At 46.8% G+C, this 23,551-nt stretch overlaps 1 protein-coding gene across 20 annotated transcripts in view; it reads right to left on the bottom strand.

Annotated features, from left to right (window-relative positions):
* Positions 1-23,551, bottom strand: part of Mbnl1 (muscleblind like splicing regulator 1) — a 179,736-nt gene that overhangs the window by 16,900 nt on the left and 139,285 nt on the right. For 15 of the 20 annotated variants that reach the window (XM_047563596.1, XM_047563595.1, XM_047563581.1 and 12 more), the window contains 4 exons: positions 20,075-20,245; positions 10,117-10,317; positions 1,415-1,672; positions 223-276 (listed from right to left, as the gene is read on the bottom strand). In XM_047563596.1, coding sequence (XP_047419552.1) covers positions 223-276; positions 1,415-1,672; positions 10,117-10,317; positions 20,075-20,143 — 582 coding nt within the window. In that variant the 5' untranslated portion in view covers positions 20,144-20,245. Of the gene's footprint in view, positions 1-222; positions 277-1,414; positions 1,673-10,116; positions 10,318-20,074; positions 20,246-20,576; positions 20,582-23,551 lie in introns of those variants that run through there. The other 5 variants (XM_047563586.1, XM_047563588.1, XM_047563587.1 and 2 more) reach the window with 2 other exon arrangements.

Here is a 23,551-nt window from a genome sequence, read left to right as displayed (position 1 = left end):
AGTCTCTGCACCACATCCACCTCTGAACTTAAGAGTACAGTCTTCCCACTCATTTTGTCAGGAAACCACACTCAGTTTTTCATTGTACTTTGTACTTTACATCTTTATAACAGAAAAAGGAATATATATCTTTAAATTGGTAAAAAAAAAGAAAACAAAAAAAAAAAACTTGTATCTACAATAAAGCTACATGCCAAGCTAAAAGGTGAAAGGTCATAGTACCAGGTCAAAGGTTGCCTCGAGGGGTCGCTTCAGTGATTTGACAGCCGACTGAGTCTTAATTAGCAGGCAGCGAGCACATGATGGCAATGGGCCAGTGGGGTTCAAGCGCATTAACATAAACAGCAAGCAGAGGTGCATCATGGGGGCAGCAGTGCATTTTGGGTAGGTGAGAAAAAACAAATAAAAAAACAAATCATCGGAATGCCATATACAACGAATAACAAGACTAAGCATGCACAATAAAGGCGCTATTGAGTTGTTATTGGGAGATAACTCCTCTTTGTAGTTAATTACAAACAAGATACTCTAACAGAAAAAAAAAAAGAGTGAAAGGAAGAGAACAGGAGAGAGTCTGCCTTCTGTATTTTTGCTCAAGTATCCAGAAACAAACACAGAAAAGATCTCTCTCGCCTCGTTTCACCGTGCTAGAAAATACTGCACAGTGGTTTTTTTTTATATGGGCATTTTGGAGATTAAGTCATATATTCATGTCAAAAAAGGACAACATTAAAACAGCTAAGCAAAGAACAAAGAAGGGACTCATTAAACTAAGCTACTCGGTCACATTAGAATTTACCCTCGGAAGGTGGCTTAGGATCTACTCTGAACGATCCGTTCTCTAACCCTGAGCACTGCATGCCCCTGTCTGTGTGATGGCATAGTCAAGAGCCTGCAGCTCTGTAATTACGGTCATGCCACAATATCATTTCTGGCCATCTAGAGAGCGCGCTATTCCAAATCCTGCAGCTAATTCTGAAAACGATTTTGCGGACGCAGTTCTCCTGAATGGTTCCAGATTTTGTTATGTCAAAAGCAAGATAATACATAAAAAGGAGGTTTGGTGTGCAAAAGAAGACACCAAGGGAAGTGGCTGATCGGACGGCACACAGAGTCAGACCGCAAACGGCAGGGTCGTTCAATTACAGAGGAGACAGGTGGTTCTCTACAAAGCGGGGGTTCCAGAAACCCTACGTCCAGAGTACAACAGACACTGAGAGCTGGGCCAAGAGTAGGAGCAATCCCGACCCGCTGAGGGCTAGCCTCCCTTCTGCGAGCGGTACTTCTTTATGTATTGTCTGGGATACCTGAACAAACATATCTTCAGCAAAGATTCAAAAAGGAAAAGGTTAATAAATGAACAGCCTGTGGTCAGCTCCCCAATGCCCCCGGGGAGAGCCGCTGCCCCACTCACCATGGCCGCTGCGGTCGCTGCGGCCTGTGCCGCTGCAGCCTGGTTGACCTGGTATTGGGCAGCCTTGATCTTGGCTTGCAGATGGGCAGGAGGGTGAAAGTATTTGCACTTTTCCCGCGAGCATCGCCCTTTGATGTAATCCATACAGACGGTGACCGTGTTGTCGTTGGTGTCAATCATCGTACTGTCGGCAGGGTGGGCAAACCGGCAGTCGTTCTCTCCTCGGTTGCAGTTGCCACGCTGGTACTCTCGACACACCTGGGGGGCAGGAAGCGCACGGGGTTCAGTCAACACCAATGAGCAGGGCCTGGCAGAGCCTGTGCCGTCGCGGTCAAAAGGGGTGACTGGAGGCATGAGTGACAGGCAAAGGTGACTGCAGACAATGCAACGAAGCGACCTCAGTGGTGCCTAGTGTATTCTGCAAATTAGGAGAAACGCCCTGAGAAAGGACAAGCGTTCATGATTCAACCACGGCAAAGCATTCATCTCATCATGTGGATATTCTTATTAATCACCAAGGGAAACAGAGGGACCTTACACAGCCTGGCAGACATCACCTTACCCACAACCTAAGGACACCATCACACATCTGAGGGTGAGAGGGACACAGCTTCACAACGTGAAATCCACCAGCTGGAAACATGGGACAAACTGGGTGCAGGACATTTTACACAATAACCACCGGGTGCCCTTCGAAGTGTCAAGGTCATAAAACAAAGCAAGACTGAGACATCGTCAGTCTGGCAGCCGCAGACAGGATGGTGGCAGGACAACTGGCGGACCCTGATTTGGGCCTGTGTGTGGGTTAACCCAGGCAGTGCATCCCGCTGGCTTTGTGGTTTATAAATAGTACAGTGACTGAAGATGGTGACACTTAGCTCAGGGAATGGTAGGTGGGAACTTTGGGAATCACTAGGGCTTCTCTTGGGAGCTATGTAAAGCATATGGACAGATCCTTGGTGGTGTCATCACCTGCTTGTTTTAGATATATTCATTTCGCCATGCGGAACCCATGGAAAAGGTGAAAATGGATCATTTCTCATTGGTCTACCAGAGCCTGACTCCTTAACGTCTGCCACCTTCATTGGGGAGAGTTTGATACTTTCACCACAAGGGGGCCGTCTCACTCACAGGAAGCCCCTGCACTATTTCCATGCTCCTATTTCAAACTTGCAAAGCTTTGAAAACACACACTTCCAAGGAGACAGCTCTATGCTTTAAGGATCTTCCACAGAGCGCACAATGCGGTCCACACACTTTATTTTGGAGTCAAGCAAGAAAGACAAGCTAACCTTGTGACGATTTAAAAAGTAAAGGTTTTCTTGAACTTTCATCAATGAAATGATTGCCTTGAAATCTGCTGCTTCCCCCATGACATTCGAATCTTATTACAGAGGAAACTGCTTCTTAGGAAGGACTCCACCCCTTGCCCCATGCTCGTCCTAAGAACAACAGAAATGACACCCACGCACCTGGTAAGGACAGGCGGCTGAGGCTTTATGTTCCACAAGCACAGCCCCCAGGCCAAATCCATTCATCATCTCTTTCGATTTATTTAATTTTTCAAAATTTATTGAATAATTGACTACCATGTGCCAGACAGACACTCCTGAGAGGCACTGAGAGTAGAGAGGACGCAGGAAGTTATAAAAGAGCAACTTTAGTACTGTATTTATTTTATTGAATTGGAGGGGATAAAAGCATAACCAGGAAGTTCATAATTTAAAAAGCAAAAGCGACCAAGCTGTTCTGCAGCACAATGGTCCTCTCTGGCAGAGAGAGCCTCAGAATTGGCAGCAGGGCTTCCTAAAACAGATTCCCAGCACCTAACCAGAGCCGGGAGACAGGCACACCTAGGCTCAATGAGAACAAGAAGCTGACGCCCAAATACCAAGTTCATGCTGAGCAAATGCCACAGCATAACACAAAGCCTCCTTCTCTGTTTAGCAAGTCCATGCCAATGAGGCCTCAGCCAACAGGGAACCTGGACTAGGTGAGCTGCGACCTTTCCCCACTGTCCTTAGTTCTGAGTAATCCCCACCTTCCTGAGCTGCTCCAAGAGGAACCGGCAGCAGAGAAACTAACACTCTGGCTTTCAGTTTAACTTGCTCTGTGCACACTGACAAGAAAGAAAGATCAAGAGTCCGTCTGTGTAAGTTCTTTGTGTGTGTCATTTCTATAGGCTTAGGACTGGCTTATTAGAATTCATACTCTTCACTCCTCTGTGGGATACGTAGAGGAACGAATTAGAAAATAATTAAACAGTTCATCATTAGTGATTAGTTTAGAGCATTTCCCAAAGTCAGACTCTTGTGAGGTTTCAAAGTCAATGTTTTTCATGCACTTTCAACTGTTTAACATTTTAATTTTTTGTTTGATTTCCTCCTGACATAAGACATGGGACAGAAGAAACATATCAAAACTGTTATTCTCACATTACTTAGGCCTCTGAAAAACATAAAGAAGAAACAGGAAACCTCCTGTAAAAACTTGCGCCCGTGGGAGCTGCAGGACAGATGGACAGGAGGGGCTCCAGCGGCCAGTCCTATGTCTGCACTGTGGTCCCATCTGCAGAGAACGGGCTTCCCAGAGCTTCTAAAGCACACTGTCCTCCAGTCTCCATCGACAAACGGACTCCATCCCTTGACTGATGAACAGGGATTGGCCTGTTTTCTCTGATAAATTCAAGAAAACTTTAAACTGCGCCGAAGCCCAAAGAAATCTTTCAGATGTAGAACTGCATTAGCAATATATGACTGAAAAATGATTTTAACAAACTTAACCTCATAATTCAAAGCAGGATAAGAGATGATGAGATCTACCACACACGGGGAGTCTGAAACAGAGAAGGTAGAGCACGTTTAAAAATCCTAATGGTATGGTTCTTTCCTTCCCGTCTTCTTACCTATTCTTCCACATGCACTTATTTTTCAAGAGTGTAATTACGGTATAGTTACTGCTTGGCAGCCCTTTATGGCATGAGCATTTAATCATTCTGCTAAGTGGTCTGGAGTGACCATCCAATAGTCTGCACAACATAGGTAATTCAGAGGAGGCCAAGATTATTTCCAATATTTCCATACTACAAATATCACAAAGAATACATTCCTGATAAAGGAATTCTAATAATTTTCTAAGGATGAATATGCAAAAATGGCCTTGGTGAGTCAAAAAATAAAAGCATTTTCTAAAGTTTTATAAATGGTTTCAAATCTAAATTAAAGCAATCAGATATATTTAGATAAGCATAAAATGTGACTCAGTCAAAAGGAATATTGAGTCTTTTACTCAACTGGCATTTAGGCAGGATTTATTTTATACATCAGGCAGGTTTATCAAGTTCAACAGAAAATGTGTAAGAGGTTGCTTTTCAAGTAAAAATCAGTATTCCAATAAAGACATTCTCCAAAAACATTTAAGTCCTAAAACATCTATGGAATAATTATAAACTCTAAAGAGTCAATTTAAAAAACAAATAACTCTCTTTTTGTTAAATAAATAGCAGTGATACAGTAGAGAGAAGATAGCTTGGAGTCAGAGATCTTGAGTTCCAGTTCTGTCACTTTGCCAGCTATGTAATCTTCAAAATGAGAACACTATTAAGGCCAATTTTAAAAGGTCATGATCATTGCAGAAGATAAAGCATTCTTACCTTATAACACACCACACAAGTTCTATTACAATAGACAGTTCTGTTATTTGATCTCTCTTTTTAAATATGACAAACATGGTTCAAAATGGTCATAATAACAACAGGTTTTATAATATAAGGTGTATTAAATTCTGCAAGTGAGGTGCTTGGGTCTAAGGAAACTAATGTCAATGTTTGGGTTAATTTTAAACTGGACAGACAACTGCATTTTTTTTTTTTCTTTCCTGAAGAGATCCCTTGGAAGCAATATTCCTTGTGTTCACAATATTTGTGTAATTAACTCAGTCATTTTTGAAGAATAATATCACAAAACAGAAACAGAGACCTAATTATAATAGGGAACTCAGTCTATTTTAATATTTGGGGCAGTCAATTTTTAAACTAAATATCAGTATTAGGGACTTACTGAGAGACACACACATACATACATGTTCAGCAATCAGCACCATGACCTTCATTTTCAATTAAGCTTGAGCCACATGACACTTTAAAAAGTAATATTGGATAACCAATGATTTTATCAGTGTCTACAGCATTTTTGGTGATGAGTTCAAACTGTAGTACAAAAACTTTGTGCTTTCAATTTAAAAAGGATTAAAATCTCCACGTTTTAAAATTCTGGTGATTCGTGGAAGTGACTGCATTTAATTTACTGTACAATAAAGTTTCTAAGTCTCTAATGATGTGATTCTAGTTTTGGTCAGTACATAATCATACAAATCTGACCAATTTTTCCCCATTCAATAAAGGTACCTACTTTAACTTTCTCTTAGGATTTCTGTTAAGATCAAAGGGAAGTTTTCTTTGAAATCTAAAAGTGGACCCTATAATTATCATTTATGCCAGAGAAGACAGCATGCTTCAGTATAGTGTAATTTATATTTTACATGTTTGAAATATACATATATATACACATATACACATATACATATATATACATACATATACACATGCATATATATATATACACGTTTTGTGCAAATTTGCCATTTGACCTCATGAAAATAATCAAATGTTAATATGCAGGAATGACCAATAAAAGAATCACTAAACCTACCTCCAGGGGTTCAGTCATTCCTGAGAGAAAGAAGCCTGCAAACCCTCCAGGACAGGAAGAGGCCAACGCTAACCAGCCCCCGGGTGCGGGAACGCTCACCTCCAGGGCTGCTTTTACTGTATTTTCTAAATCGACTCTGACTCCTGTGCACAAAACTTATAAGAGTTCACAGTAATTTTCTTGGGAAATTAAAATATTACATAAGCAGTAGCCAAACGTTCCCTACAAAAATAGAAAAGCAAAGCAATCCTGCCAGTAAGCCTCCCTGTATTACGGGAAGCTTCTGCTTTTCCAATCTCCTCTTACATGCTTCTCTTCATGCTGAATCCAGTGGACGCAGGCAAGCTCCGACTCCCACAGCTCTTCAGCCTGAAACGCCCCTTCCTGTGTGGTAAGCATCGCCTCACCATCCGCCCACGCAGGCCCGGGGACGCCTCTGGCCATCGTGCGGTGGCAGTGCACAGGAGTCGGAGGCCTGAGTCCAGCTGGTCCTGACCACGGAGTAGAGTGTAGCAGCATGAGGAGAATTTACTTGACAACAAGGAGCTTCAACTGAAAACAGGAGAAGCCAAGAGGTTTGCCCGCTTCTTGGAACAGCTAATGGCTTTTTCTCATGAAGACCCTTGATGTGAAAAAGAAGTAGCTGACTCACGAGCCATCTAAGGTCTCCTAAGCACTTGGAGTCTGTGGCCACTGACCGCTGCCGTGGACACGGTCTACTCCGATAATCGTCAGTCTACCTAGGTGTGTGCGTCCTCCGCAGTTCAGCAGTGTGTAGCATGCCTCCTGTCTCGGGTGCGTCACGGTAACTGTATGTGAAGCAAACTGTGTGCTGGTCCCTCCAGAGCCAGCCTGCCGCAGACACCAGCTGATCTCTGCCAAAAAATGAACAGCGTCCCGAGCGGCAGGGCAGACCTACGGAAGAAGCCTCAGAGGAGGCCCTTGGGGTGATGTCAGCAACCACCCTAAGTGGTTCCAATCTCCCTGGAGCCTGGAAGCGCGGCACTGGGCCCAGGAACACGAGCAGGACACCAGGTGGTCGGCTGGGATGTGCGAATCATGGACATGCTTCCGGGAGGACCTTCGCACGTGTTGAAAGTTTCTCTTCAAGTTAAGATTTCTGTTTTGGGACCTGGTGGGCCACCCTGTGCTCTGAGCAAGGGCACCTATCTGTCCGAGATGGACTGAGGGCTGATGGGCTGCAGGACCCCTTCCTCCTTCAGGCACCCAGGGATGCACAGCGGCAGGAGCTAGCACTGTTCGCCTGTGGCCCTCTCGCGAAGGCTGGTAACGGACAGTGGCGGAGGCCGCACAGCTGGTCCTCAGAGGCTCTCACTGGAAGGATGCCCCGCGGTTCTCCACGGGATGCCACGGAGTCGAAGCACACACCATCCTTTGGCATCCTAAAACTTACTGTGCTTCTCAGAAGTAGGTCAAGCCAGGACTTCCCTGATGACCAACTCTTTGGCATGAAGCACCAGCAGGACCTAAAGACCCAGTCTTTTCTAGTAGCTACCGATGTATCGTAGTGATTCCCTAAAATAATCATTGAGGTGAACTTGCTAGGAGATTATAGAAAGGCATCACAAGGTCACAGATGGAATTTTAAAAGTCACATTTCAGTGATTTGACATTTAAGAGATTAACTGTCTTCAGAGAGAACTACAAAGTCTGAAGTTTAGAATATAGGAAGTGCATGGATACAAAGTCTTTTTAAAATAATAAAGAGGAAAGGAAGATAGACGAATAGACAGACAGACAGATGGCTAGCTCAAGTCAGGCATATGTGATACATAGGTGTATGTGTACACATTTTCCAGTACATGTTTTAATACATTGCAGCTGGTGCTAAAAGCAAGAAAATGGCCTAAATGTCCACAGAGTGTTCTAACTGGAGGTGACTTTAAGATCAGGGGGTACAAGCCCCTCTTTTTACATGCGAGGAATATGAATCCTGGAGGTTTTGAGAATCTCAGCCCAAGCTCATCTAATTAACAGTACCAGAATACCGGAAGCATTAATGCTTAGTTTTCTGTTTTCCAATATAAGATTTTTTTTTTGTAGCATGGCATTGGGTCTCGTAAACATGTCAGTTCTTCTAAGTAATCACGTAAGAATCAGAAGTATTTTAAATTTCTCTGCTGTGTAACAGCAGTGTAGTAAAAAGAGAAAAGAGTGACAAGAATTAGGTAATGTCCTAAATGATGCAGACCATTTTCACCTCAGACAAAACACGAAGTTTAAAATACGTATAGAATAGAGTACAGGCCTCAAGCCCAAATAACCGAACGCGGGCCCGAGAGTAAAGGACTGTCCGCCTCCCCTGCCGGACCCCTACCCTCCACCTGCAGTGTCCGCGGCAGCCAGGGAGGCGACCTGAAGCGGCTGCCTAGAACAGCACCGCGCAGCACGAAGACACCCTCCCTGTTAGGCTCAGCGTCCTGGCGGGCGGGGACAGCGACGCTGACTCTGATCCTGTGGACGAAGTCACACAGGACACTGTGCTACCATCGAGGACTGAGGAAAGGGGCACTCAGGCCACAGGGCACTGGCAGCCGATGCAGCAGAAGGCTTCTGTCACGGCCACAGCAAAAGACACCGGTGAACACCCGGTCTCCCTTCCCGCCCCACACCACCCGAGGCAACGGGGGCACAGTGCCCACGGCTGAGGGAGGGTCGGCCGTGGAAGAGCTCTGCCCACGCGGCCCAGCCTCCTGCCCGCTGCACTGGCTCGGTTTCTTACATATCATCACTTACAGATAATTAATTCACTGACGTTCACCAGCCCCCATTAACCAATCAACAACCGTGCGGAGTGCACACTTTGCTTTAGAAAGGTCAGGGAAACACAACTGCTTCGAGGGATGAGCACCCAGTGTTCTGAAATATTTAAAATGCATTACATTTTGTCCCAATTCATTTGCAAACAGAATTAGTTAATGAGCTGCTCATTCCGTACGACTGGGAATGACAAACCACCTGAAAGCCCAGGTGCGTCCCTCTAGCAAGGACAAGCTGCTGCCACTTCTTCCCCTCACTGCCTTGTAAGCGAAGGCGGCCACAGCGTACTCCTCCTAAGCCTGCGCTGAGGTGCGCAGCGGGGGCGCCTGTCGAGTGCGTGGTTCCAACGTGCTGGAAGCCGAGACCCTCTTCAACGAAGGAGACAAAAGTTAAAAAGTCAGATCCTGGTGCTTTCTAGCTAAGTTCCTGCAGACTGACAAGCCGCTCTCGCAGACAGCCGCCTCCTCGGGGGTCATACCTGCGGGACCTCTGGGTCCTAGGTCCTGCCCCCATGGAGAAAGGTCTGCATCTTTAATTAATACTACCATTTTCCAAACTATATCTGTACTTTACCAAACCCATTAATTCAGCCATGCTGAAACTCTGAGCAACCACGCAGAGCAAGATTTATCACTTCAATTTCTTTCTCATGTGGCATCAGCACAGCACGTGCATCTGACCATCGTTCACAGCAGGACTCAGAGTCCAGCCATTTCCTATCGAAAATACTTTGAGAAGAGCATGTTTAACAAGGATGCTTTGGGGTTTCAACCAAAATTTGCGGCTTAGGAAGAAACTCGCCATGGCAAATTTTAGAATGTTTTAACCCGAGTGCCTTCACGAGAACGGGGTTTTGGGGACTGGTCCGATTTGCTGGCTTCGATGGCTGGGTCGGTAGCGACGTTTAGGAAATACCCGCTCTGTGCCAGACACTTTTCCAACTCTAGGAGGCAAGGGTATCGTCGCCAGCGATCTGAATGGCAGGGAGCTGCCGCGCGGTGGGGTGACAGGCGCACCCTGCGCGCAGCCACTTCTACGCTCTCCGGTCTCTCCCGCCACCGCCTCATCAAATCCAGCAGGCCTATTTTCTTGTAAAATGCTACGAACACTAAACCAAGTTCTGGTTCTGATTTCTTTGTTTTCACCTGCTGGGCTGGGGACAGAGTTCAAGCGCTAGGATGGAAACCACGAGACACTGACAACTGTGCCTACCTCCAGTCTGTCCGTCCGCATCAGCTTCTGTGCGGCAGCCGCGGCAGCTGCAGGCACGGGCACTCCAGGATTCCCAGTAACCAACATGGGTGCCGTCGGCAAGATCTCTGCTGGAACCAGGCTGGGGGACACAGGTCCCAGGTAGGGATTAAAGGCTGCTGATGCATTGGTGGCTAAGCTGGGTGCAACTGAAAACATTGGCTGAAAAGTAAAACAGAAAGTCAAGTTCAACACGTGTGAGCAACAGTTCAACCTGCTATCCTTCATCTTTTCACCCATCCTTCCATTCGTCCCTCTATCCCTACTCCATTCCTCCTTCCTCCCCACTTCCCTTTAAATCCTGGGCTTGTTTACTCTCATTTAGGAGAATAATACTCTGTTAAATAAATATTCATCAAACTAATGTATTTTTTCCCCTAAAATATAATAGGTAAAATCCATTAAGTCATCCACAGGGATTTTGAAGTCTGGGGTTCACAATACTTGGGATTTCCTTTAAGGAATAGATCAGATCAACTATTCAATGCAAATACTTCTTGAGGTCCCTTATCTCCATCTTTGTTCTGATTTAATCCTAGAAACCTTAGAAACACACATTTCATAACTTCGATGTTAGGTGAGCCTGAAAGACCCATTTATAAGTGGTAACAGGTGTCAAATGTCCTATTATCTGGAATAAACAGAGAAGTCACGGGTGGGGTTAGGAGTCTCATGGCAGTGTAAACTGTACACGAGTCCCTGGGCTGTGACAGGTGCCAGGAGCTCGGCCTTCAGAGGAGAGGGTGCATGGATGTGGGTTTTCCTGAGGTCAGTGCAAGCGTCCTGTCCTGCTAGCCTGTCACATCCCTGTGAGACATTCAACAACAAATTTATGTCACTAGGGAGAAAAGAGTCTGAAATGTGACGTCTGAAAGAGAATACTCCTATAGAAATACTACGGAGTGGTTCAAGGATCAAGGTGCAACTTCTGTCAGATGCAGGAGGATTATTTCCATCTGCTGATATGCAGATTTGCACTATCATCAAACACATCTGTTCCTGCACAGAACTGAACTGTTTACCTGAGGTCTGGTCTAACCATTCGCCCTTGACTGATGGAACACTTTCAGTAGTTCCGATTCGTAAAGTTTAATGCTCTGTATAATTAATGTTTGTCTCTCAAACACAAAAACCCATGGACGAAATGGATCCTGTCCTTTAATTTTTAGTGACGCTATTTTCTTTACCTGATGAAAAGGAACAGTCTCATAGTTCATTCTTGGAATGAAAGCGGCATCGGGTTGTATTAGACTACATCTCACGTAGCTAATTCTTCCCTCTGATCTGAGTAAGAAGTGACGTGATGCCAGAGTACATGTAATACTCAAAAGAGAGCTTTGGATTACAGCTTTGTGCAGTATGTGGTGTCGAATTACAAAAGCAATTCTCATAGCACAAAAGAAATTTGTTAGAAAACAGAACACTTCCTTTTCCAGCCTGGCTGTCATTCATCCCATATGCAGAAGAGTGAAAATAGGAACCCAGCGTTCCCTTTTGCCGAGGGTCAGGGGTTTTCAGCAGAGGGCTGATGCTTCTCAGGGGATGTCCAGCGACGTCTGGAGATGCCCTGGGTGGCAGGAGTCCCCCAGTAGCTAATGGCTGGAGCCACTTTACTTTTCTAGGATGTACCCACATTGCATGAGGCTCAGACCCAAAGCTCCCTGAAGACTACCTGTGCTCTGGCATCGCCTTACTTCTGCCAGGGGAAGCAGCAGCTGCGTTCGCCTGCAGCGGCAGAGCCCTGGCACACTGGTAGGCTCCTGCAGCCCCCAGGACAGTCCTCAGAGCAGCACATCCAGCACAAACCCCCTTGACCTGTGCCAAGGCTGAGACTATTCTCTTGGCTTCACAAACTGCTTCGGGACAAAACCTTGCAATTAGTGTACACATTTTTAATAAGAATAATGTGACAAAAAGGATATTCAATGCACAGTTTGAGTCACTGGGGAGAAGAAACAACACACCATAGACTCTGTCACAACCTTCAGGTTAACATACTTAGGCCTCCGAATGTGTGAGTGGCGTGGTTGGCTGGTCTGCCTGCTGAAGCCTGGAGCCCACATGACACCTGCAATCCTGGCCCATCCCTGCCAAGAGGGGCTCCCTGCAGGGAAGGGCATCAGGCAGCCAGCAGCCCAGGGAGGGGCGGGCTGTCCCCCTCCCCCGCGCCTGCCCCGGCCGCAGAGGCCTCACGCTGCTGCTCTCCACTGGCCGCGAGATCGGCCTGCGCAGTGAATTCCTGCTCAAACTGAGTTTCTATTTAAGAACGTCCCTCCGTCCCTCCTTGTGACATGTGCACTGTTACCACTGTCAGATGCAGTCGTGAAACCCAGTCAGAGCAGCAGTCCAATTTCTGTAGTAGATGTTTCAGAACTATAAGAGGCAGCTCAGAAAAAGGCCAGTTCATAGTAAGAGGAAGAAGCCACTTAGTATCACTCCCCTTTGCATTTGGCTGCTATGAATTCGCACTATTTGCAGATAGCACATTTTGGAATATTTATTCCAGCGAGTTTTTGAGATGTTCAAGTCACTGCACGCAATCTAATACAATTTCTTAAAGGCACAGGTCAAATGTACAAATTTATTTGGGAAGGAAAAACACTCTCATTTCACAAAATACCAACGGGCCAATAAAATTCAGCTTTGTTAAATCTCACTAAACAAAATAAAGTGAAAATCTACAGACATATGATGCAGCTGCTGCACATTATAGACAACACTTTTATTATATGAAAATACTGATCCTGTTAACTGGCAACAATCTCACATCTGAATTGTTTCTATATACTGTCACGTGAATTGATTTCCTGAATTGATTCAGCAGAACAAATTCGAATCTGAAGATTTTAATGACCAGAAACATCAACTATTCAATAAGCATGATCTCAAATAGCTCCCTCTAAGGCTAAGTAGAGCTGTTTACTGAAGACCACCAGTCACAAGAGCTCTGCATTTTGGAACTTGATTCCAAAAGCTGCCATTAAAAAAAAAAGTACCACATTCCTTCCATTCTTTTCAATTTTTGCAAATTTGCTACCTGGCTTCTGTTATAGGGCACAGGTGTTGCTCAGCAAGCACCTTGTGGAGGGGTCCCAGCCACCCTGGAGGATGCCCTCAGGGAGGAGAGCTAGCCCCTCCTGCACTGCGCTCTGCCACAGCTTCCCGCAGAGGCGTCAGCAGGAACCGGCGCCCGGGCCCAGGAGCATCAGGTGGCACCTGTTTTCTCTACAGTACCCCGAGGACAACACGGAACTGTGAAATTGGTGTATCTGATACCCTTGTGATAATGGTTCAGTTGTCTTCATTCTCAGAAGGCACAGGAAGGAGACTTACGACTGTCTTTTCCCGTGAACACCCTCCACAGAGAGAAACAAATGGCAAGTTTACTAATCTTGGCCATTTATGGGTTAATCACTTGTTTGTTTTAAATTAGGCATTATGCTTCCATTAAGTCAAGCTCCGTTATAAATAAAACCTTATTCAACTTCACATTATAAACCTAGTTAACTAAGCAAACGTGATTATCGTTAGTAATTCCCTATGTGTCCTGTGTCAGCACTGGCTGAGGGCTTTACCTGTGGCAGTGCATTCAATCCTCATCACACAGCTCTGGGCACATTTTTTCTCCTTTTTGCTTTTCTATTGACTGACTGATGGGTGGGGCGGAGGTACGGGAGGGGACTGTGTAGTCTCAGCTAACTCTCCAGGACGGGCACATCCCAGGTACCCAATGGACATTTGCTGAAGGAACACCTTCCTGGGTGGAAGAGCGAGTGGATCACTACACTGTCAGGTGGGTACCACTCACCAAGCTCACATGTCCAGAGTCACAAACAAGTGACTGGAAGGCTGCCAGTTGGAGGGTGTCTGATTCCAGTGGTTCTGGAGTCAGCGGCTCTCACATAATGGACCAGGTCCCCTTCCATCCCTGGGTGACAGTCTGTGAAGGCCTGGCCACTCCTCCTCTGAATCCCGAGTGGACCAAGGAGGAGGCAGGGTTCGAAGGTTCCCGGGTGATCGCAAGCCCACGCACTCGTGGCTTTCCACAGACACGGGTTCCCTCCCTGCTTCTACCTAAGGTCTCCCAGGAGACGTGTTCCCTGGGGTCCTTGTCTCCCAACATGGTTTCTCTCCACATTACTGCTACTGCTGCCTGACCCACCTGGCTAGTTCTGAATCACGCTTCAAGAATCAGGACTCTTCCTGATCTGCCTACACCACCAAGGGAAAGGGGGCTTTCCCTACCTTCTGTTCCCCAAATGCCTCAGCCCCTGAGAGCAGCACTTCTCCACCCACGCCTGGGTGTAAGGAAGACCACCGCTCTAACTAGACTGCAGACTCCCGGGCAGCAACCCCTTGCCTTACGCCTTGTGCATCATACACATGTATGTATAAATACATACACGTATGTATCTGCTGTGACTGGCATCTCTACAAGGACGCCACGATTATTGCTTAACACATATTGGAGTGGATTTGCTAAATGCTTTGCTTTGCCACAGAAATTAACTAGCAAACACGTTAAATATTTTCAAGAACAGACACCTGAGTGTAAGGAAAAAAAAAAGATTTATATTTCCTCTCTTCACCTCAAAATTTAATGGTCACTTTCATGACCATGACTATTTGGAAATTTAATGTGTTTTGTGTTTTGTAATTTTTAATCCTAAACTGCCCAAGTTTCTGTAGTGATGATGATGTAACGCTGCAGCTATCACAGGGATTATTTCAAAACACTATGTGAAACAACATTTGTTTTGAAAACATTGCTTAAAATCTGTAATAAAATGAAGGGGTTACAGGTAACATAACATCAGCATTACTCGAGACTTATGGAACACCAATTTCACCAGCCAGGCTTTTCTAGATTGTGTGTGTGTAGGAGAGGGGGAGACGGAGGGAAGCACCACCCTGTGTCCAGAGCTGTCCTGAGTGTCAGTGAACCGTTATCTTGAACATAAACAGTGCCCAAAGCTAACCGGAGGAACCAAAAACAGCACACTCACCAATGCAACGGTCTCCTCTTGCAGGAAGGCGGCCTGAGACTGGAGTGGACAGCCAGTGGGCCCTGAACCCCGCTCCTGGCCGCCTGGGCCGCACAGTGAGGATGAGGACCTTCCATTCTCAGGGCCACTCTGCCCTTCGGCCCAGTTTTACTGAGACCCTTTAAATACAGAAGGCTCACCTCAGCCCGCCCAGGTCACAGCACCTGCACCGACCTCGGGCACCCCCTGAGGTGACGGAGGCAGGAACACCTCACCAGAAACACCCTGGATGAAGAGGCCTCATCTCACCCCCCAGAAGCATCAACTGGGACGTAAAGCCCCCCAAAAAACAACTGAAGACCTGGAGGAGTTGATGCAGGTTGGACAAACCACAGCTTCAAAGCACTCTGCAGATGCCAGCGCGTGCCTGGGACAGGACAGGACAGCAGCGTCAGGTGACAGGAGCCAAAGGTGCTCCTGAAACCGAAGCTGAGGCTGGTGACGGAGCTGCTCTCCGCGACACGTCTCAAATTCATGACACGCACAGGGATTTCTGCTGGAGATACGTGTCTAAGGAGCCAGGTGTGTGCACTTGGGGACAGCTGTCATCCAAAATTACGGGGTCCGTGGCTAAGCCCTGGGAGCCCAAGAGGACAGATGAGGCCGCTCACCAGTGAGAGACCCGCGGCCTCCCTCCAGCTCCTCAGCCACGGCTTACACTGACCCCAGAGGGCAATGTGTAGAAAGCTGAGAACAAACCCCAATTAGAATGGCGATTATCAAGAATACAAGCAACAACAGGTGTTGGCGAGGATGTGGGGGAAAAGGAACACTCATACATTGCTGGTGGGGTTGCAAATTAGTGCAGCCACTCTGGAAAGCAGTGTGGAGATTCCTTAGAAAACTTGGAATGGAAACACCATTTGACCCAGCTATCCCACTCCTTGGCCTATACCCAAAGGACTTAAAATCAGCATATTACAGAGATACAGCCACATCAATGTTCATAGCTGCTCAGTTCACAATAGCCAGATTGTGGAACCAACCTAGATGTCCTTCAATTGATGAATGGATAAAGAAAATGTGGTATATATATACAATGGAATATTACTCAGCCATAAAGAATGACAAAATTATGGCATTTGCAGGCAAATGGAGGAAACTGGAGAATATCATGCTAAGTGAGATAAGCCAATCTCAAAAAACCAAAGGACGAATGATATCGCTAATAAGTGGATGATGACACATAATGGGGGGTGGGAAGGGTTAGTGTTGGGGTTGGAGTTGGGTTTAGGGAGGGGGGCAGGAATGGAGGAAGGAAGGACTGTATAGATGGAGGGGAAGGGTGGGAGGGGAGGGGGGGAAGGGAAAAAATGGCAGAATGAATCAAACAACATTACCCTATGTAAATTTATGATTACACAAATGGTATGCCTTTACGCCATGTACAGACAGAGAAACAACATGTATCCCATTTGTTTACAGTAAAAAAAAATAAAAAATAAAATAAAAAAAAAAAAAAAAGAAAGCTGAGAACAAGAACGAGCAGAGCCTCAGGAGACGCCCTCCCGGGATGGGCCAGAGGAAGCCACCAGGCTCTCCAGTCTGACCAGACGCAGGCGGGGCAACCCACGCACAATCCCTCATTCAACTGCTCTGCACCAGACAATGTGCAGCCAAGTAACACTAGATAAAAGTAACACCAAGAAACCAGAAATGCTATTATTTTTTTAATTTGGATAACTAAATGCTAGAGGTCTTCTATTTATTTTCAAAGATCATAGGATAAAAAGAAGAAAAAATGACCTTTTGCACTTTTATTAAGAATCTATAGATTCTTAATAAAATAATAGAACTAATGCCAATACTTCAAGAATTTATCATTAACTTTCAGGAAGCAGACACATAAGTTCTACTGGTTATTTTCAACTACTTCTTTCCTCATCTTATGAAATGGGAGTAACTGTGTTTGAGGGACAAGAGCACCAGGACCTCACAGGTAACAGATTTCAGATTTGTCATCCTATTTGGGAGAAGGTCAGAGAGCTTAAATGAGTTGCCAAGGACCCAGGGCTGCGGGGTCGCCTGTCCGCAATCTGTGCCTGCACAGCGCAGGTGCAGAGCGTGAACGGGCTGAGTTAAAGTCTGCACCTTCCTGCTCGCGAGCTGTGTGACGGAGCAAATGACTTAACCTCTCTGAACTTTTGGTTCTTTATCTCTAAATCTGAGATAATATTACCTATTTCATAAGACAGTCAAGAGAATTTAATATACAGAAAGTGCTGAGCACAGTAAATGCCCCTCAATATTATCTCCATCTCAAAAATGTCGATCCTTTCTGATTCTTGGTGCGGTGCATTTCTTGACCACCTAACACATCTATGAAGGCAGGACACAGTCCTACAGACTCCTGTCTAACCCCGTTAGTCCAGGCCGTGCCCTGAAAGCTCGCGGCCCCAGCACCTCAGTTCCTGCGAGGGGTCCCCACGCTGGGGGCCATGGCAGAGCCTGTTGGTGCCCACAGTGCCTGGAACCCTGCTTGCCTCCGCTAACACAGCGGCCGCCACGCTGGGCTCTGGTGGCGAGTCAGGACTCCTCTGGTGTCCGGGCAGGTGACCTGCCAGGGCCGCTGCCGTGTTCCTGGTGTCTGTGGCACTCCTTCTGCCCCTGCCCCGTCACTTGTCAAGTGACACTGAGCGGACCCTGGAGCGTGCCAGCCACGGTAACAGAGGCTTGTGAAGCTGAGCTTAGACGCTGCTGCCCAGCCCTGCTCCTCCTGCTGCTCCGACTAACCTGACTGCCCCAGAGAGCCCAGGTTCTGTCCAGGACTCGTCCAGGGGCCTCGCTGCTGGCAGGCGCCCGTGCTGGGGCTCTTCCCCTCTAGGGCGCCACCCGCAGTCGGGTCCGAGTCCTGCACACTCCACCTGACCAGGGCCGCCCCTGCCGTGGCAGCCACAGGCTGCTCCCAGCACTGCTGGATCCCTCGCCGTGGGCCACATGGAAGCCCAGAGCGCAGCTGCTCAGGGCCTCCGGCATTTCCGAGTCTCCCTGCCACCACCTCCTCAGCACAGGGCCAACCACAAACACAAAGGCAGGCCTCGGGGAGCTCTGAAAGCCGGGTTCAAGCTTTCTCCGAAGTCCTTAAAATCCCAAGGGCTCCAGACTTGAAAGTCAAAACGATTCCTGCACTTAGTACCAAAGCTTCACTCTGAATACCCAGCACCTGAAGACTGGTCTCAGGCGCCTTGCGCAGAGGGCTGAGTCCACATCCAAACAGTCACGTGAGGGAAACAACCTGGAGCCTGAATATGCGCAGAACTAACACGGCACTGACTCTGGAAGCAGAGAATGTTCCAACAAGAGCAGCAAAAGAGTGTGGCAAGTGTTCTAATGGTTTCTGAGGCTGTGACTGAGTGATTTTATCAACAACGCATTTGTTATAGCATTTCAAGAGCAGAACACCGCTTGTAACTGCACTGGGATCCTGCGTGTGATGACCTTGGAATGACCTTGAAGGTCGGGCTCCAGGGCTGGGTCAGGAGGTGGGCCCAACTTCACAGTGAGGAGCTCAAGGCTGTGACCACGCGCTCCAATCCGAGAGGTGCTCTGGGTTGGAGAGAGGCAGTAAGTAGGCTTTCAGTGTGTGACTGGAACCGAGTGCCTCCCCTCGGGGAGAGTAGTCGTATCAGCTAAGGAAGCAGCCACCCAGATCTCTGAAACGAACGCGAGGGGAAGTATCAAGGAGAGGCTGATGATAAACAAACTTTTAACCAAACGGAACTCTTCATGCTATCCCAATTCAGACATACGAAATTAGCAGATGTCACAAAAAATAAATTTAAGGTATTACATTTTTAACTGAGTCCCCAATAATGGGAAAAAACAGATCAGGTTGAGACAGATACAGAATCAATCATAACAATCCCTCGCCTGGACTGTGCAGAACTGGGGGCTATCACTGTGCGGGTAACACCGAGGCCCTTCCCACCCCAAAGCGGACCCCGCCAAACTTTTGGAATGAGTGTTGCTTTAAGCTCAAAGACAGAATCATAATCACATCGAGTTCAGACATTAAAATGCATCCAGAAAAAAAAGAGTTAGCAGTTTTCTGGTAAAAATGTCAGAAAAATGTGGATCTTCACATTCCCATGACTCCATAAGTTACAGTTATAACTTAGATGCAATATTATTATATATGTGTATGCATATTATATATGTTATGCATAATATATATGTATATTCTCATCACTATAAATTTCCTCATACATTTAAATGTAGAACTACTATGTCACAATTAACATAAAACAGCTTTTTAACCGAACATCAATTATGACGTAAAGACACTGGCCACATACATAATAAAAAAAATCCAAACAGCTTAACGGATGCCTGTATTCAGAAGCAGGCGCCACACACCCACTGCTCGGCAGACATCAAACCTCTACGGCCATCCAAGGCTCAACCGTCTGGTTCTTTTTAAATAGCCCTTGGAGGTTCTGCCTCCTCTGATGAGGCTTCCAGGTCCAGGATGGTGATTCGCCACTGTCAGAAGCTGCCGAGCTTTTGGGACTAGGAAATCACTTCAATTTAAGTTTTAAAAGAAAGACAACTACAATGCTGGGCACGGTGGCCACGCCTGTGATCCCAGCAGTTCAGGAGGCCGAGGCAGGAGGATCCCGAGTCCAAAGCCAGCCTCAGCAACTTAGTGAGACCCTGTGTCTAAGTAAAACATAAAAGGGGCTGGGGATGTGGCTCGGTGGTTAAGCACCCCTGGGTTCACAGTGTGAAAACTGATCCAGGGTCTCACTGATACTTCATTTCGCTAGAAAATACCAGGAGTGGGTAACTGCCTGTGCTCCGCTGATCTAGAGCAGCCCCTTCTCCAGCAGCTGAGCACTTCTGACTGCAGATGGAGCGCGGGCTCCAGGGCTTACCACAGGCTGCAGCGGGGTGCCGGGCATCATGGCGTTGGCTAGTTGCATCTGCTGGGCCAACATGGCCATGTTCTTCTGCTGAATCAAGTTATTGCGCCCATTGATCTCCAACTGCGTTTTTAAGTGTGGGGGTGGGTGAAGATACTTGCAGTTCTCCCTGGAGCAACGACCCTATCAAGACAAAAGCACAGACACCAGCTAAGAAAGGCAGGATCAGTGAACCGTGAACAGTGACAACCCAGTAAACCATCCCAAGCCCACCATGTGCTCGCACCCAGCATGGTTCTGCCACATCTTCAGGGTACAAGTTCACCCCATGGCGTTACCAACACAGAGACTGCGACATCTGAAGAAGCTCACACACTTCAAAAGGTGCCCTTATTTCAACAATTTTAGTGTTGATATTTATACACTCAATTTACAAACAAACATCCAGGGTAATATGAAAACACAGATGGGCAAATAAAGGACATCAGGCTCCCGCCATATCTTCTCGGTGAACTTCAATGAATCCGAAAGAATCTGAAGCTCCATCACCTACGTTCACTTGCACTGAGTTTCTAGGAACCGAGCTGGAGAACCTAAGGCTCCTTGAATCTTCAGTCCTACAGCTTCACCATCACTCCTAACGAGTAGGATCCAGCCCTGCTAAGCCAGTGGGAAACTCCCCCGTGCTCCACTGCCCAGGAGAGTAAGGACGATGAAGCACGGTGCAGAAAGTAGTTTCCACCTCTCACAGATACGCCTGGACCCTCAGCAAGACTAAGGAACGCTAAGAAGCAGGACAGTGGCCCTCTGAACAACGGATCACCTACAACGAAGAAGTAAGTTACTCTAAAGTAATAAATACCAACAGACTTTTCCTTTGGGATGATTTTTCATTAGAATATTAGAGTGTATAACACGCAACCCTGAGTGTGCAACAGTGACTTCTTTCGAGACACTCTCAAATCATACGGGTAATGATAGACGTCATCAACTTCTATTACCAATAAATCTCACTAGAACTCTTTGTAAAAAATATATACAATAATGATAGATAATACATACATACATATATATACATGGCAATCAACCAACTTCTTATGCTTTCTTCTAATTTTCCACAAATCAATTTACCTTAATTTGCCTTCATACTGTAAAGCAACTCAGAAAAGGAATGTTCCTTTGATGAAACTCATCACACTTCTATAGGACCACCCTGTTGCTGCTTTTCTAGAAACAGGTATCTGCATGGGGCTAATATCATGGGATACTACCTTCTAACAAGCTTATGGCATACTTGAAATCAGGAGGGAGCAGAGGACAGGGCCGAGAGCAAGGACCTCGGGGGTCTCCTGACCTGAGACGCATGCCCAGCTCTCCCCCAGCAGACGCAGGGGCCGTGGAAGACACTGACCACTTTAAGCCTCAGGCTTTGTGACCAGCAGCTGCTGCAGAAACCTCCTCACTCCTACTGCAACTTAACCCACACATCAAACAAACAAAGCCACCGGCAGGAAGGTGATATTCATAGTCTCTTCTGATAAGATCACTAAAAGACCCATGTTTACACAAATATGACTTTTTCCATGCACAAAGCCCAAGCTTGCTGAATGCTGAGCTCACAGGCACGTTACTACAAGTTTACAAGCACCTCGGTGCAAATCAACCACAAAATAACTTCGAATCACAAGATAAGCCACAGGGCATGACTGGCCAAAACAAATAAGCTCATGAATGACACATGGTCTGATTTCAGGGATACCCTGTCGAGGCCTCCCAGAGACAGCCTGCCATTTCAGCACAAAGAACAAACTCTGGTTCTCGGATCTCCACGTCAGGTTTCTTACTGAACTGGATTTATTTGAGTGCAGATAAGCGGGCTTATATCCACCCGAAGGATTACACTGATTCACTGGGTCAGTTTCTGGAGTTCTATAAATAGTAAGAGATGGCCCTGGGCCTTGAGCCAGGCCTTGCCAGAACGAGCAGCGCCATCCAAAGCACTTCATCCAGCACCTTCCTTCACACACACACCCAGGGACTCCCACCCAGGGACACCGCCTGGCAGGCAGTGATGGCGAGGAATCACACATGTCGCCAGGTGTTCTGTCCCAGTGCGTCTCAGATCTGACTTTTGTTGTGTATTTACTACATCTACGAGCTGGGGAAGTACCATTCGCTACATTTGGTACTTAGGCTACCCAGCTTGATCTCACTACACTGGGCCTCACTTTGAAAAAGCTTTGTGGTAAAAATCAACAGAGCCAGTGCTGTGAAATGTACGCAGTGACACCAGCCAGGGCAGGGCCCTGGAGGCCCAAGGGGTCTGTGCTGGAGCAAGGACTGCAGGTGATTCGGGCCCAGGGAAAACACTGCCACCAGGACCGTGCACAGCCACGTGGGCTTGTACTGGAGAAGCAGCACAGTCCACTACTTCTCAGGAACTTCAGCGCTGCTTTAGAGCTGCCTGTGCTGCTGAACAATCGTCCTTTCACAAATGAGAAGGTCAAGAATAAGTCAGAGTAAACATCCTGTGCAGAGGACTGCCTACACCCAGGGAACACCACCAGCAGAACACCCTGCTCTGAGAACGGAGGTAAGGACGACCTCGGAGCCTGGAGGGTCCTCCCGCTGCTGAGTTCCTAGCACTGCATCTCCACAAGCATCTGCGGGGCGGACAATTCCTACTCCTCACCACCTGCTCGGCGGTGAATTCCATCTAGCTCTGTTTCAGGGACATCTGTTAAGATATCCCTCTCTTTTTTAACTATTATCTGCTAAAAGAGAATAAAGATTAAATTGAACACCAAATTCTGGTTCTGAGTTGTGACCTAATGACGTCTTTAATCAGAAGCCAGGCACTGAAATGAAAAATAAAGCTTGCCACAAAAAAAGAAAGAAAAGGTAAGAGAAGGAGGCTCGCAGTGTGGCCTGTGGCATCTTAGGATCCACACCCAGGTCACTGATTCTGAAAGTCAAGGTAAATTCGTACCTATGTAGCTCATGGATTCAAATTCCACACAGGAGCTGCTCCAAGCCCCCTAGAGATCCCACCTTCACCTACATTAAACTGGGCTACTAGGATTAAGTTGAAAACAAAAACACACAAAGTTTTCCCAGGTACCGGTCGCCCCTTGCTGTGCACCTGTACAAAGCCTGGCTCGGATGGTGGCCCTGCCACTTACTTGCTGCATGGCCCATGGAAGGGAGTGAAATTCTGGGTGTGGCCACAGCTTCCGTGGAACAGCAATGACCGCAACCCTCTCAGTGGTGACGTGTGAGTGTGGGGAAGGGGAAGGGGCACCCTCACATGTGGCCGCAGGCTTAACACAGCCTGTAACGGTTCCCACTCTCCTCTTTCCTTACATGCTCAGGTTAAGAACAAGCAGCAGTTGCTCAACTCAGCACCGGATCTGCTAAAGGCACTAAATATAACGCAGGTGGTGACATCCAGTAACAATGCCTGTCAGTCATCGATAACGTAACGCAAGC

This window comes from Sciurus carolinensis, chromosome 9 (assembly GCF_902686445.1).
Source record: "Sciurus carolinensis chromosome 9, mSciCar1.2, whole genome shotgun sequence".
Taxonomy (NCBI): domain Eukaryota; kingdom Metazoa; phylum Chordata; class Mammalia; order Rodentia; family Sciuridae; genus Sciurus; species Sciurus carolinensis.
This window is presented reverse-complemented; position numbering and strand designations above follow the sequence as displayed.